The sequence below is a fragment of the Apium graveolens genome, chromosome 3 (genome assembly GCF_009905375.1).
Source record: "Apium graveolens cultivar Ventura chromosome 3, ASM990537v1, whole genome shotgun sequence".
In the NCBI taxonomy this organism is placed as follows: domain Eukaryota; kingdom Viridiplantae; phylum Streptophyta; class Magnoliopsida; order Apiales; family Apiaceae; genus Apium; species Apium graveolens.
In genome coordinates this window covers 99,650,017-99,666,479 of record NC_133649.1, presented here as the reverse complement: position 1 = coordinate 99,666,479, position 16,463 = coordinate 99,650,017, and the positions used below count along the sequence as shown (strand labels likewise).

The 16,463-nt window shown below is 35.1% G+C and overlaps 2 protein-coding genes and 1 pseudogene across 2 annotated transcripts; 1 reads left to right on the top strand and 2 right to left on the bottom strand.

The window, feature by feature from the left end:
- Window positions 1-890: 890 nt before the first annotated feature.
- On the top strand, window positions 891-2,184 carry LOC141710832 (senescence-specific cysteine protease SAG39-like; annotated as a pseudogene).
- A 642-nt stretch (window positions 2,185-2,826) lies between these two features.
- Window positions 2,827-6,024, bottom strand: LOC141712642 (lysM domain-containing GPI-anchored protein 1-like). Its single transcript, XM_074515655.1, has 5 exons — window positions 4,873-6,024; window positions 4,199-4,316; window positions 3,929-4,090; window positions 3,793-3,824; window positions 2,827-3,331 (listed from the first exon to the last, which is right to left on the bottom strand). The coding sequence occupies exons 1-5, from the start codon at window positions 5,531-5,533 to the stop codon at window positions 3,039-3,041; spliced, it is 1,266 nt and encodes a 421-aa protein (XP_074371756.1). The 5' UTR covers window positions 5,534-6,024; the 3' UTR covers window positions 2,827-3,038.
- A 2,478-nt stretch (window positions 6,025-8,502) lies between these two features.
- Window positions 8,503-8,988, bottom strand: LOC141714467 (uncharacterized). The gene has a single exon (XM_074517985.1). It carries the CDS (start codon window positions 8,986-8,988, stop codon window positions 8,503-8,505), a length of 486 nt encoding a protein of 161 aa, XP_074374086.1.
- Window positions 8,989-16,463: the final 7,475 nt, after the last annotated feature.

Sequence of the window (16,463 nt, the reverse complement as noted above, 5' to 3'; positions counted from 1 at the left end):
CATGCAGAAATTCTTGCAATCCATGAAACTAGTCGAGAATGTGTCTGGTTGAGATCAATATGTCGGCATATTCGGGAGTCATGTGGCATGTATCATGACAAGACACCAACAATAATGTTCGAAGACAATACAGCATGCATCACGCAGCTAAAGAAAGGTTATATCAAAGGCGATAATACTAAACATATTTCGCCTAAGTTTTTCTTCACACATGACCTTCAAGAGAATGGAAAAATTGAAGTCCAACAGATACGCTCAAGAGACAACCTAGCAGATCTATTCACGAAGTCGCTACCCCCATCAGTTTTTGAAAACTTGGTATATAAGATTGGCATGCGTCGACTTAAGAACTTGAAATAAACTTTTCAAAATCGATGTACTCTTTTTCCTTTACTAGGATTTTTTTCCCAATGGGTTTTTTTCGTAGAAAGGTTTTAGCGAGGCATGATTATTGAAAATTGGACATCCAAAGGTGAGTGTTAGTATATGGATGTCTCTAGAATACTCTAGAACAACCTCTTGACTTTCCAAAGTCATAACTCTTGACTTTTGGCTTTTCAAATACATGTATTTGACATTTGGATTTTTCTACCTATGTTCATGTATTTGACCTTTGAATTTTTTTACCTATGTTCTAGTGAGCCTATAAATATGACTCAAGTCTCATCTTGTAAGATATACACTTGAATGAAATACAATTTCATATGATGTATCTCCCGTATTCATCTTATATATAATATATACCATATATTTGTAATAAGATTAAGTTTGTCGGTGAATCCAATTTATTAATTTACAACCCATGGCGGGCCTATATAATGGAGTGGTATGCTAAGTAAATGCATAAGCTCCCACAAAAGTAAAAGATCTACCTTTCTCATTAACAAAAGATGGCTTTTACAAGCAAGCACCAATTCATTGTCATGGCTATGATCTTGATTATTGGAGCCTTGGCATCTATTGCTGTAGCACGTTCTTTGGGTGAGGTCGAGGCGTCAACATTTAAGACTCATGAGCAGTGGATGTCCCACTATGGCCGTGTGTACAAAGATGCTCAAGAGAAAGCTACGCGTTCTTCCATCTTCAATAAGAACCTGGAATATATAGAGTCATTTAACAAGGCAAATACCAAGCCATCCAAACTGGGAATCAATGAATTTGCAGACCTTACAAATGAAGAGTTTACAACCACAAGGAACAGATACAAAACACAAAAGCCATGTCTGTGTGCATTGCCATCTACCATGGACTGGAGAAAGAAAGGTGCGGTTATACCTATCAAGGACCAAGGCCAATGTGGTAAGTTTTAGGCTCAGAAAGATTAAATTTATACAACAAATGAAATATTTTATTTTAGGCTCAGAAAGATTAAATTTATACAACAAATGAAATGTTTCATCTTATAACATTGATAATTATCATCATATACAGGATGCTGCTGGGCGTTTTCAGCTGTGGCCGCTATGGAAGGAATTACTCAGCTTAAAACTGGCAAGCTGATCTCTTTGTCAGAGCAAGAACTGGTTGATTGTCATACTAGTGGCGAAGATCAAGGCTGTGAGGGAGGTCTTATGGACAACGCATTTGATTTTATCCAACCACGACCTTTCAACTGAAACAAACTACTCTTACAGGGGAACTGATGGAACTTGCAATGCCAACAAAGAAACAAACCATGCAGCCACGATAACAGGGCATGAGGATGTGACAGCAAATAGTGAAAGTGCACTGCTGAAAGCTGTTGCAAATCAACCAATCTCCGTTGCCATTGATGCTAGTGGTTCCGACTTCCAATTCTACTCTAGCGGTGTCTTTACAGGTCAATGTGGAACCGAGTTGGATCACGGAGTGACTGCTGTAGGCTAGGGCATGGCTGCTGATGGGACCAAGTATTGGCTGGTGAAGAACTCATGGGGTACAAGTTGGGGCGAAGAAGGTTACATAAGGATGCAAAGAGGCATTAAGGCCAAAGAAGGCATCTGCGGCATAGCGATGGAGGCTTAATATCCAACTGCTTAAAAGTTAAAAACAAAAAACAAAGGCTTATGTATATAATTATATTCTATACTGGACTAAAAAAATATCATTCTATGCAACTGAAAATATCTCCCACTATGCAGGAACATGTATCTTGTAAACAACTTGGTTAATATACATTTTAACTATGCTTATATTGCATTTGAAGGTCACCAACATTTTCTCTTGTTACTACTTTTTCATGTATTTTTTACTTTATTGCATAATGTGCAAAGGCCTCAAGAATCCTGTTATATATACACATACAAGTTCTATCTAAACTTAATATAAAGAGTAATAACGTTGTTGCCTCAGTTGTGTGCTTGTAAATTGATCAATTTAGTTTCGAACTATATATACCTACTTGAAAACCAGTTGCATGATGAAAGAACTATAGCACGGAGATGACATGGGTAAATAAATGGAAGGGAAAATAAAAAGATACTAAATGTGCTGCATCCTGCAATCATGAAGGATAATGGCTGGTCAAACGGAAAGCCAGAAAAATATATTCAAGCAGCCTTAATTGGCCTAAATTAATAATCAGAAAGGAATGAGATTAAGATCTCGTTTAATAAGACCAAATATCACAACTTCGAAGACCTGGCTGTGGCCTTTGCACAACACAGACAACCTTCTCTTGAATCCTTTGTCAGACTCTATTAAGGTCTTGGCGTCTTGCACCCCTTTTTCTGTTCAAAAATTCCCCGATATTGTGCTAATTCTAAGCAACAGAAACGTTTCAAAAATATACTCTCTAGAACAGACAGAGTATGGAATAAAAGTACTAAATAACTTGAGTCAGAGAAATAAAATTTATCAATCAGCCTACCATTTGCATTTAATATTTGTCACCACAATACATCAAACACAACCTCTTGTCTCAAGGAATACAGAATAAAGAAAAACAAGGAAAACTACTGCCAAAGGGGAAACTACTAAATTGGCTGCATCCATAATCAGGTCTATACTTAAAAACCAAAATGTAATCTTACCATCTACGTGATATTTAATCACTGAAATTACAATGCGAAAGATGCCACCGCTTTAAAAAACAGAGCCAAGACAAGTACGACTGGCAACCTAGTAAAGGACTTCACAAGAGAGGATGTGCCGGAGTTACTACTACCTGGGAAACTTCCTGCCGGGCCATTTGCAGGAGGGAATCCAAGAACTGCCCCAGTTGAAGGCACTACAGTGTTCGGAATTGTTCCTCCAGGACCGCCAGATTGAATAGGTGCAGGAGCTGGAGCAAATAATGAATTTGGGCCAACTACAGTCGGTGGAGCTATAAGTGGAGGAAACAGTTGGGGTCCTGTATCATATTTATCAACAAGTACACAAAACTTAAGCACACAGAGCTATAGAGTTGTTTAAGGCTAAATATGTTTAGAATATTAAGTTCTATAGAATCACATGCGAAAATATCGCACAGGATCCTAACTTTTCTTATCAGAAAGTTCCCGAACTGGAATACTTGCACTTTACAGCATTGAGAATTGATGTGCAGAAACTACAATATAAGAATGTAAACATCATATACATATAATTCCCATGTTTTTAACCATATAGTTGGTGATTTATAAAAGAGATAAACAGGAAGCAGCATACTGAAGTCTAAGAAACTGATATCTCAAAATTACTCTTCAACAATAAAATTTTGAGAAAGAAAAAACTGTCAAAAGAACTCAAATTACAAAAACCATGAATAACTCTATCACATAACTGCCACATAATTTACCAATAATGTACAGAGTAGCATTTGCTATCTCTTACCTGGGCATCGAGGTTGGAGAGATGAAGACAATCTGCAGAGAAGACAAGAAAGTATTAAGGAACTATTATTAGTTTGAATTGCAAATATTACATATAAGAGTAAATGGGATAACCGGAATGCTAGCTAATGTCATACGTAGTGATTATGGTTCCATTGACAAATCCGCCATAATTACATGAAGTAACATTGCAGCCAGCACTACTCTGTTGCATTGTAATATTTCCGAGCATGAGGTTGCTATTTTTGCACTGCATGCTAGAACAGGAAACAGCCAATGACGCTGGCATGCAGTATAAACTGCATCAAAACCAAGTTCAAGTCCATCGACACAAGTCAAACGAAATTTCCTAGAAGATTTAGATTAACTAAAATAAATGAAGTCAAATTTCAAGAAATTTGGCATACTTCCTACTCCCAGGAACACAACTGCATTGCACACAATGACTTGAAGTAATTGCATAACTTCCATTCGGTACCATCAGGCCATAATCCGAGGCATACTTCGGAAAATTAGATGGACAAGCTGAAAACATTACCATGGCTTACTATTAATAAAATTATGAACAATAAATGGTGCAATGCTACAGGAAAAGTCATTGTTTCGAATTCTACATGTACTGAAATACTGGCAGTTCTTCGATTACTAAGAAAGGGCCAATGGACGCTGAATCACTTTTGGCGGAAGCATGGTCAATATTGTACTAAAGTGATTTTTAGTACACAAGGCAGTGAGATTGAACACAGCGCGCACAAGTCCAGTAAAATAAACACAACTATAAAGGGCATTGGCTTACATTATAAAGCACGAAATTATTACGCTCATCTCAGAGCAAATCATTGGTACAAATCCTACAACTATGTATATACCTGATTTCTTTTCTTTCTTTTTTTGCTAAATGTATATACCTAATTTAACATCAAGGCTTTTCCATTTTAATTTTATAAACTTACTCGGGAACCAAAATCTATACTTTAAACCACAAAAACACAGAGGGCCAAAATAAGCTTCATCATATCAATTATACCACTACATACAATTCAATAACAAGCACATTATATTAAAGGGTATCCAAAATTACCAGAGAGCGGTATAGCAAGGATATCACCATCACTGATAGCCGGACCACCCAGAGCATTAACAGTCATAAGATCAGTAATAGTAGTTGAATATCTCGAGGCAATAGCAGACAATGTATCAACCGGTTTTGTTACATAAGACAAATAAATAGCAGGTAAATTATTATCAGTTCCGTTAAAACAAGTACAAGGCAAAGGAACAACAAGACTCTGACCAACATCAAGCACAGAAGGATCAGACACAGAATTAGCCTCTTTAAGCTGATCAGCAGACACAAGACCCCCGTAAATCGAATCAGCAATAGTCGAAAGAGTATCCGAAGGTCGAGTCTTGTAATGGGTGGATACAGATTTCCTAATGCCATCAACACAAGAACAGGTTATTGGGACTTTGAGGAAAAGTTGAGAAGGGAGAATGTGGTTTTCAACATCTGGGTAAGAAATGTCAATGGCATTAGCTGTGAGCAGAGAGATTGGGTCTATTTGGAAGAGAGAAGCAACTTCAGAGACTTTAAGGTCTGTGTATAAAGTGTAGCCAAGTAAAGAGTTGCAAGAATCTGAGTTTGAACATGGCTCAATAGTGGATTTAGAGGCCAAAAAGGGTAAATCTGAAAACATCAAGACAATGGAGAACATGAGAAAGATGGGTTTTTTAGTAACCATTTTGCAAGGTGTTCAAGAAAAGAGAAGTCTTGTGAAGATTGGATTTGAAAAAATGAATCTTTTCTTGTTTGAACAAAGTTTAGATTTTAAAAATCTTTAGATGTAAAATTAACTTATGGGGTTTTGAAATAGTTGAAGAAACATAACAGAAGTTCAATGGGTAGATTTGGAAGTGGAAAAGATAAGAACTTGATAAGATTTTCAAGAAAATCTTGAACTAGATTTTCTAGGGTTTAAGGGTGTCTAGGGTATCTTTTGCCTCCTGGTGATATTTCCACCTAAAGAAGAAGGAAGATAATGGGTTTTTGCTATGGTTTAAAAAAGATTAAAACTTGCAAGATTTAATAATGAATTGAGTGTAATAAAAAACATGGAAAATAGAGAGAGAAAAGAAATGTAGTTGAGAAAACAGAGAAAAGCCCAAAAACACAACCGGAAGAAGAAATGCAACACAGATGTGTTAGACTGTTAGTACAGTGTTTTAGTTTTGTTTATTATTGTTTGATTGTTCCGACACAAGTATGCTCCTAGATCTACGAGCCTTGAAACTAGGTGTTAAACTACCAAACTACCCTTCTGGTTAAACCCTAAAAATTGATTAATGACCTGGTTATTTTGTAGTTTGGGGGTGAAGTGAGGGTAATGTGGTAGTAGTTTTGGCAGTGATTCTTGATGTGTAATAGAATTATGAGCATCTGAAATGAACCCCACTTCTTTTTCAGGCATGCAGCAAGGAACCATTTGGATTTTATTGTTTTTATATGGAAAATATATCCACATAGAGAGAAAGAAGTGAAATGAGAATCCAAGGAACAATGCTGTGATAATAACGAGACGTGGTTATAAATTGTTCAATCCAACTCTAAATATTCATTTTTATATTATTGTTTTTCCAGCGCAATTCTAAATATGAGACTAGTGTGAACTTTCTTAATATATGTAACTTATAACTTAACATCGTAATTTATAAGTTATTTAAACGTTTGAATAATTTTAAGTATACGTCGGTAATATGTTAGGTAAATTATAAGTTATGAGTTAAATTTGATATTTGTAGCATTTTCCATAATATAATATATTAAGACATGGCAGTAATTACAATTCACGTTAACAGGCGTGAGAGAAATAAAATGAAAATTGAATGTTAAGTAATTGTACTTTCTGCTTTCAATTTTCGGCCAAAAAGTCCTTAAAATGCATAATGAGCTTTCAGCCCAGATGAATTGAAAAATGGTTCGACCCAAACATGGGCATTATAACATTTTACAAAATTTGTTCCGCTGGGTCCAACTGTTTCTAGGCTCTTTTTTCTTTATAAATGTTGTTGGGCTCAACTTATGATTTATACTTAAAGTAATAAATGAAATTTTCAATTTCAAATTAGTATTTATCGTAACAATTTTAATGTGAGGGACAAATTTATAAATTGTTAAAATATAAATATAGAAATAATTTATAATGTGTGCATGTCGAAGGTGGTATTTGTTTTTTAGAAAATATAATAAATTGTTGAGAAAGTGTATATTATTTGCACTTTTAATATCATACATTTTAATAAAGATAACTAACAAAACTTATAAATGAAAATGATCCTATTATAATTTGCTTCTTGATTCAATTTTTGATACACATTAAGCTTCTCTAATGTTTGTTTACGTGGACAAAATATTTGGATTCAATTTTTGGTACACCTTAAACTTTCCTAATACCTTATTTACGTACGCATACCTTAATCTTCTCTATAATACCTTGTTGACATATGCACGGTGAAGGCGTGCAATTATAATATTTGATTCCATATACATGATAAATGAGTTCTTATACAAAGTCTATTATACATGTATACGTATCAAAGCTATCATAGTTAGTAATAAACTTGACAACTATTAATAGTTTGTCTTGTTACGATATTTACATTATACTAAAACATTATTTATGTGTCAAGCTCTTTTTTAAGAGTTTACATTATCAAATCATATGTCAAGTTCTCATTAATTTGATAATTTCATCATCCGCTAACAATCATCTCCTCATTTAATTTACATTAATTCAAATCTATATATCCCCCTCTTTTCATTTATTACCTCCACTTATTCTCTCTCTTAGTCATTTCTCATTCTTTTTCTTCCTCATTTTTATATTCTTAAATTATTAATTTCAATAATTCCATTTCCTTCACTAATTTTATCTTATTCAAAATTAATTTTATTTATACCAATATTTATTATTATATTTTTATATTTAATAAAAAGTTGATAATCAAGTTTGTAGTTTGGATAATATTATTTTTTAAGTTTCTATATTTATAATTTTATTCAATTCTCATTATTATGTTTTAAAAATATTGTATTGATTTATATTCAAAGTAAGCTATTTTAAAATAATTTTCAGAATATAATTAAAATATAATCGGGCATCTGTCCGGGAACTAATCTAGTTTAACATAATATTGTTGAACAATCATTATTTCATTTATATTATAAAACTTCCATCTAATTGTGAAACGTGAGTTATTACTAAAATTAGATACCTTATTAAAATCATGCAACAAAATTTTAGTGGGATAAAAATCTTGATTAAAAAAAGAAAATAATCTCACCTAAATAGAATGTCTCACACTTCAACAATTTTTTTGTAGTATTATTTCAATCTCCACAATCAAATATTATTTCACAGCTTCTCATATGTTAATGTAGATAGTGACTTCGTAAGTAAATCGATCAGATTATCACATCGAGAGGATTTTTCGTACTTTAATATCATCATTTTCTTGCAGTTCATGCGTGTAAAATAATTTTGTCAAGATGTGTTTTGTTCGATCTTTTTTGGTATATTCTTCCTCTAATTATTTGATATAAGCTGAAATATTTTCGAGCAAAATTATAGGACTATCTGAAATACTTGATAATCCACACGATTTTCGAATATGTAGGATGACAAACCTTAACTAAATACATTCCCTACTTGCTTCATGAAATGTCAGTAATTCTACGTGATTTGATATATTTTCCAGCCCTATCCTGGAACTGCAACATATTTTTAGGAGCGCGCTTGGACAGGAGTATCTTAAAGAACTCATCTCCGGCCCCTTGCTGTAGGGCTATCATAGCTACCTTGTCGTCAAGATCTGGGACTTTCAGGGCCTCTTTGGTGAATCGGTTCAGGTAATTTCTAAGAGACTCCTTTGCTCCTTGGACAATGCCCATGAGAGAAGCCGAACTCTTCTCATGTACTCTGCCGCTAATAAATTGCTTGACGAAAGTTTGACTCAAATTCTTGAAAGATCCAATCCAAATTGCGGGTAGACGGTTGTACCACCATTGAGCCATACCTGAGAGGGAAAAGGCGCGACACTTGATAGCGTCGTTCACGGACTGTAGCAACAAGGCGTTAGAGAACGTCCTAACATGGCTAGTCGGGTCGCCAGTACCATCATATGCTTTGATGATGGGCATCTTGAACTTTCTTGAGATTTGGGAATCATTTTCTCTTCATTGAATGGCGCATTTGGATCATCAGGATCTCCTAGGGGCATTAGATCACTTGGATCAGCTCTTGGGGTAGCAACCCTTCTTGGTGTTGGACCTTCCAAGTCTATGGTAAGAGAAAAAATCTATTTGCCTCACTGCAGGTGGAGGTCTTAGGGTCAAGTGCATCTCCAAGCCACGCTTTATCCTTTGGATCTCCACTTCATGAGCCCTGATCCTCTCTTGTACATCTCGGGGAATCGTCCCTTGAGTGCTCATGGGCTGTTAGTAGCCACTAGGCATTGGCTCCTCCTTGAAGCGACTTCATCGTCTGATGATTCAGAGTCTCTAGCATAGTAGGGTCAAGAGAGTTCTCGGTTCTCAGGGATGGGAGCTAAGCCGCGGATGTATTGGGGCATCTGCCTTTGTCCTTTGCTTCGATTAGAGTGCCCACTTCCTCCAATCACCTCAGGGTATAGATTTATCCCATAAGGTGAGTTAGTGGTCTATAGGGTAATGATCGTTGAGTATTCATACCCAACGGGTTGAGGGTTTATAGGTGCATGTAGTTACTGAAATTAGGGATTCGTCCCTTGAGGTGCCGGGGGATTCGTGATGTGCAAGATATGTTTGTATCATAACAAGACTAGGTCAAATTGATAGCCCTAAGAATTAGTTGTATGATAACCTAAATTTGTGTTTTGTATTGTATTACTTGAGTCTGTAAAAATGTGAAAGATCAGACTGGAGTATTTTTCTGTAAATATTCTCAAGCCTAAGAATAAACTCTGGAAGAAGATCATGCCTCGGAGAAATTATGAAGAAGCTTGGAGTTGAATAAATCTGTTTTAGAAAAAATTGTTCTAAGTCAAGATATCTACAATTCACAGATCAAGTCATATAGAGAAGTCATTTGATAACTCCATAATGACTTATTGAGAAGTCCAAAATAGCTTATAGAGAAGTGTCGGAGATATCGATAAGCCAACTGAAGATATGAAGATTGAAGATATCGATAAGTCAAAATTATCATTAGAGATATCATAGATATTTACAAGTCAGAATGTATATAGAGATCTCTGAGATATCGACAAGTCATTTCTGCATTAGAGAACTCAGAGATATCGACAAGTCAAAATGAAGATATGAAGATTGGAGATATCTACAAGTTAAAATGTATATAGAGATCTCTGAGATATCGACAATTCATTCCTACATGCATAAATTTGGAGACCTCGACAAGTTAAGTTGACTTATTGATAACTAAGAGACCTCGACAAGTCAAAGACACTTATAGAGAACTCATAGATCTCGATAAGCCATTATACTTATTGAGATGCCAGTTCTCTATAGATCAAATTGGAGATCTCGATATGAACCTCAAGTACAGAATGCAGACAAGTTAAATATTCAAGATTATCAATCAACAAACGATCTAATCGCTTAGATTGAAAAGTCTACAAAAGCAGCTTGAAGAGTGCAAGATCAAAGGCCAAAATTAACTGACAAACGAAAGTCACAGACCTACATGATTTGCAAAGATTTACTAATCCAGAAATGGAAAGCTTTAGAGATAACTTAAAGTAGGGTTTAGTACATCTTATTGCATGTTCTGTAAATATGTGTTTACTAATCTATAAAATAAACACTGGTCCTTTATTTTAGTTGTATCAGGTATATCTAGTTTTTCTTGTAACTCTCTCAAGGAAGAAGCTGAGTTCTTTACTTACGAAGAACCCAGGATTTGTAGCAAAATACTAGCTTGATTTTAATATAAAATTGAGTTTTGAAATATTGTGTGCACCGTTTTATATCAGCTAACATAATAAAACTGCATTTATAATATTATTTATTAACCAAGTAACAAACATTCAAAAAGCCTTAAAAATATCTAAAACACATTCACCCCCCCCCCCCCGCCCCATCGGTGTTTTATTCATTAACTAACAAGTGGTATCAGAGCAACATTTGAAAGCAAACAGATTAAAGATCTTGGAAGAATGCATACACAGAAGATAAGCAGTATCAAGATACCAACCTTTGACAAGACTAACTACACATTATGGAAAAATAAAATGATGTTATTTCTAAGGATGGCAATCCATTGTACATCCAGATTCTGAAGAATGGACCTTTCACTCCTATGGAAAGGATTGAAGAATCTACAGATGGAGACATGGTTATCTCAGATCATTATGGTCCTAAAGATCCTTCTAAATACACAGAAATTGAGAAAAAAAATGTCTCTCTTGACAGTGGTCTGCAATTAATTATGATAGAGTCACTTGACAATGTCATGTGCAACAATATTCTCAATTTTGACACAGCTAAACAGATCTGGGAAAAAATAGAAATTTTGTGTGAAGATACAGAAGAAGTTAAAACCAACCAAATGAGAATACTAGTGTCTCAGTATGATGGTTTCATGGCTAAACAAATGGAAAGTATAATTATGTTTTTGAAAGATTCAATAAGTTGATTAATGAATTGCAGCTTCATGACAAATACTATGAAGCTGAGGAGGTTAACTTGAAGTTTTTGTTCACCCTTCTTGACCATCTAGAACAGAAGATTTTAGCTATAAGAGAAGGGAGAGACTTGAGCAGAATGACACTAGAGTTTTTGTATGGTATTCTAAAAACCTATGAACTGGAAATGATTCAAAGAAAATCTTTAAGAGTTGGTCAAGGGCACATTGTTGATGGATCAAGTGCACTAGTTGTTAATGACAGTCAGTCATCTGATGATGAACAAGAAATCCAAACTCCGGTTATTTCAAGTAATGAGCAAAAGAACAAGGAACCACATAAGCAAGTTATTCTTGAATTTGAAGAGGATGAATTCTATACCTTGGATGAACTAGATGAGTTAGATCAGTCCATGGATTACTTAGCAAGGAAATTCTCTAACATTAGAGTAAAGAAGCCAAAATTCTTCAAAAATGAGGACATACATCCAACAAGGACAGTAGCTGGAAGGCAAATGCACAGTACAACTCTGGCAGCAAAAATGGCTACAAAACAGGATATGTTGACAGGTCAAAGATCATGTGCTTCAGTTGTGATAAATTGGGCCATTTTGCTACAGAATGTGGGAAGCCTAAAAAGGTGAAAAAGAACAAGGCTTATCTTGAATTGGAGGCAAAGTATGAGGCTCTTCTAAGAAAGCAACAAGGTAAAGTTTATATTATAGAAGGAAATAGTTGGGATGATTCAGATGATGATGAGGAAGTAGGAAACTATGCACTCATGGCCTTGGAGCAAGGAGGGTCATCCTCATCAAAAATACAGGTACCAACTCTTACCACTACTGATTTAAATGAAATTCAATTTAAGGAGACTGTTGAAAAGATGAGCATAGAAATGTTCCACATCCATACTAGCATGGTAGCAGCTACTGATGAGGTCATTAGGTTATAAAAAGCTAATGAGAAGCTTGAGATTGATAAACAAGAGTTTGAGCTACTGCTTGTGGAGCTTGAGACAATCAAACAAGAGAATGAGTATCTAAAGAACAAGTTGAAGTGTGCTAGTGAAATAGAAGTCGTGTTAAGAGAAAAGATAAAGAGGAATAAGGTGAAACTGAATTAATTCAGGAATGCACCTCATCTAGTTGGTCAGTAACATGAGAAGGACAAGCCATGTGCAAACATAGCTATTGGCTTGGATTACGATGCATTGAACAACAACAAGAAAGGTGAAGATGACAAAGGAAAAGCAAATATAAAAGAAGATGTCCTGGCTATGTTGAGAAAGGTTGGTTCACCACTGTTCAAAGCATGAGAAGTAAATTTCAGTGAAGAAAAGTTGATCATAAAGTAAGAACTTGTTGATGAGGACAATGAAAAGAAATGCAAAGAAATAACTCCACCTTCTAAAACTGAGAAGAAGCCCATGGTGGATCAAACCCCCAAGAAGCCAATCAAGGAGGTTAAGACTGCGAATGCAGGAAAGAAGAAGAAAAACATAAATAGGGAGGTTGGAATAAACAAAAGCAATAACTTTGCATTTGTTGCAGATGCTCCGAGGAAGCAGTGTTAAAAGTGTGACCCTGTTAATCATCTAACTCACCTTTGTAAAAAGGTTGTTAGCAATCCAGGAGTGGGAGCATGCAAGTATAATAAAACAAAGGCTGATGATCTCTACTCATTTTGTGACAAGTTTGATTGCATACCTTACAACATGAAAGTAATGACAAGTTACCACAAACAAAGAGTAGATCTTAAGGAAGTCAATATTGAGTCCTCGGTTGAAAAAAAATACAATCTATCAATTAATTCTATTCTTCTAAATCATCAAATTCTACTTCTACCAAATCTGTTAACAAAAAAAAAGTACCCAACCCTGCTTGGGTTGCTAAACACACTTAATTCTCATTGTGTGCAGGGCAAAGTGAAGAAGGTCATATGGATCATAGACAGTGGATGCTCAAGACATATGACAAGTGATATGGCCCTGATATCATAATTTGAGGAGATGGTTGGCCCATTAGTGACTTTTGGAGACAACAGCAAAGGTTTCACAATGGGATATGGCAAGATAATTTCTGGAAATGTTGTCATTGAAGATGTAGCACTGGTAGCTGGTCTTGAGATGAATCTTCTGAGTGTCAGCCAATTTATAGATAGAGGATTCGATATTTTATTTGACGAAGGAGAATTCTTAATTATCAGCAAAAAGAATGGTGATATTTGCTTTGAAATGAGCAAGGAAAGGAAGCTTATTTATTGCAGACCTGGACTCAGCAAATGAGGATGTAATTTATTGTTTCTACACCAAGATATCTGAAGAACAAAGCAAGTTGTGGCATAAAAAGCCCTCTCACCTGAATTACAAGGCAATTAATACTCTAGTCAAAAAGGAGTTATTGAGAGATATTCCAAATTTGGAGTTTGCTCAAAATGAGGTCTGTGAGGCTTGTCAAAAAGGAAAAATGAAGAAATTAAGTCAAAAGAGTAAAACTGTGAATTCCATAAGTGCACATTTGTAACTTATTCACATGGAATTATTTGGATCAGTAAATGTCTTAATAATCTCAAGAAATAAGTATACACTTGTAATGGTGGATGACTACTCAAGCTACACATGGGTAGAATTTATGCGCTCTAAAGATGAAACTCCACATATCATAATTGAACACATCAAGTAGATTGAGAAGCATGCTGAAGATCAGGAATGTGTGAAAAGATTGAGGAGTGACAATGGCACAAAATTCAGAAATGGAACCTTAACTGAATTCTGCAAAGACAAGAGCATTGTTCAAGAATTCTCAGCTGATAGAACACCTTATCAAAATGGGGTAGTTGAGAGGAAGAATAGAACACTAGTAGAGGTTGCTAGAACAATGTTGCAGGATGCCAAACTACCAACAAGTTTTTGGGAAGAAGCTGTCAATATTGCATGCTATACTCAAAATAGATATCTCATTAACAAGAATCTTGGCAAATCACCCTACTCAATCTTATCTAAAAGAAAGCCTTTTGTGAAGAATCTTCATGTGTTTGGAAGCAAGTTTTATGTTTTGAAAGACAACTCTGAATATGTGGGAAAATTTGACTCCAAGGTTTTTGAAGCAATTTTTCTGGGATATTCATTGGAGAGAAGTGCCTACAAAGTTTATGTGCTTGAACAAAAGAAAATTATGGAAAGTAAAAATATGACTTTTGATGATGACAAGTGTCCAGGCTTGGAATGCTTTGATGAGAATGAAGCTGAGGCCCTTAAATTTGAAAATCTCAATTGATTGTGATTTTGAAGATGAAGCTAAAGTCAACACAAGCAACAGAATGGATGAAGAGTCAACCGAACAAGTGAATCACGAGAATAGAAGCTCATCTCAAATACCTGAATTTGATAGCACAAACTCAGGGAGAGAAAGAAGAGAAAGTTCTGCAAGTCATGCCAATGGTGAAGAAAATACAGAAAACTCAAGTAAAAAAACTCACACCAGAAAATGGGATAGGAGTCATACAAGAGAAGTAATTATTGGTGATCCAACTGCTGGAGTAAGGACTAGAAGTGCAACTGCAAATGACTGTCTTCATGCATGTTTTCTTTTACAAATTGAGCCTAAAAAACTGAGGAAACTCTACTTGATCCTGATTGGATCTCTGATATGCAAGAGGAGCTAAATCAGTTTGAAAGAAACAAAGTTTGGGAATTGGTTCCTGCACCAAAGAACAAAAGTATAATTGGAACAAAATGGGTGTTCAGTAACAAAATGGATGAAAGTGGGATTGTAACAAGAAACAAAGCAAGGTTGGTTCCAAACGGATACTCACATGAAGAAGAAATTGATTATGATGAAACTTTTGCTCCACTTGCAAGACTTGAAGCAATAAGGATCTTTCTTGCATTTGCTGCACACTCAAATTTCAAGGTGTATCAAATGGATGTAAAGAGTGCATTCCTAAATGGTGAGTTGGAAGAAGAAGTTTATGTACAACAACCATATGGCTTTGAAGATCAAGAATTTCCAAGCTTTGTATATGTTAGGACGAAAACACGCGCTAAAATTACATGCAAGCATATGCATTTGCAAGTAATATATAATTCTTTCTAGTTCATTCCCACAGAGACTGGTTTAGGTTAAATTCAATTTATGCACTTATGCAACAATGATATGGCTATCGTTCAATGCTAAGAGAAATAACAAGTTGGGTTTTGATTAAACTAAGAGATTATACTAACTAACTTTAACTAAGAGAATTGAGGTTGAATTACTTATATGAGACAAACATGGGATTCTAACTTCATTACTACTTCATTCAAAGTCATTGTTCTTTACCTTAACATGCAATGGTGATGACAACTAATCAGATAACACGAAACTAGTAAACGCCACCTTTTGTTGCACGAGTACCCTACTACCAGATATCCACAAAAGAGATAGAAACTAACTAGACACCAATTATGTTGAGACCCTATATATCTATATAATTTGACAACATATAGGTTTAATGCGCAAGTTATCTATGGTGATTACATAGGGCAAGTAAGATGGTTAAAATTACCTACGAATCATGCATTATAAATACTTGAACTTATGCTAGCATGGTAAGTTCTAAACCCCCTATATTCACTGTCACTTCAATAGATTAACACGCTATCTTATAAGTTCGCGATGCTCATAAGACGAATAAGCACAACCAATACTAGGATATCATACAATCACCACACACTAAGATATCGAAACAAATTAAGTAATTGAAATCCAAAAGCAAATTTGTTAGAACCCCACGATAACGATTAGTTCATAACCGAACTCATCATCACCGTGGGTTCCGATGAAAGCATGTGTAATATATAAGTGATGATGTCAAAGATTACTGAAGATAACAATATCATTAGTGTTCTTGATCAAAGTATGAAGCAAAGCTAAATGGACATCTGATCTAAGGAGAATAATGAACTGTTACTTTTCATAATCTGTTAAGCTTGGGGTTAGTCTTGTTAACAGGCATG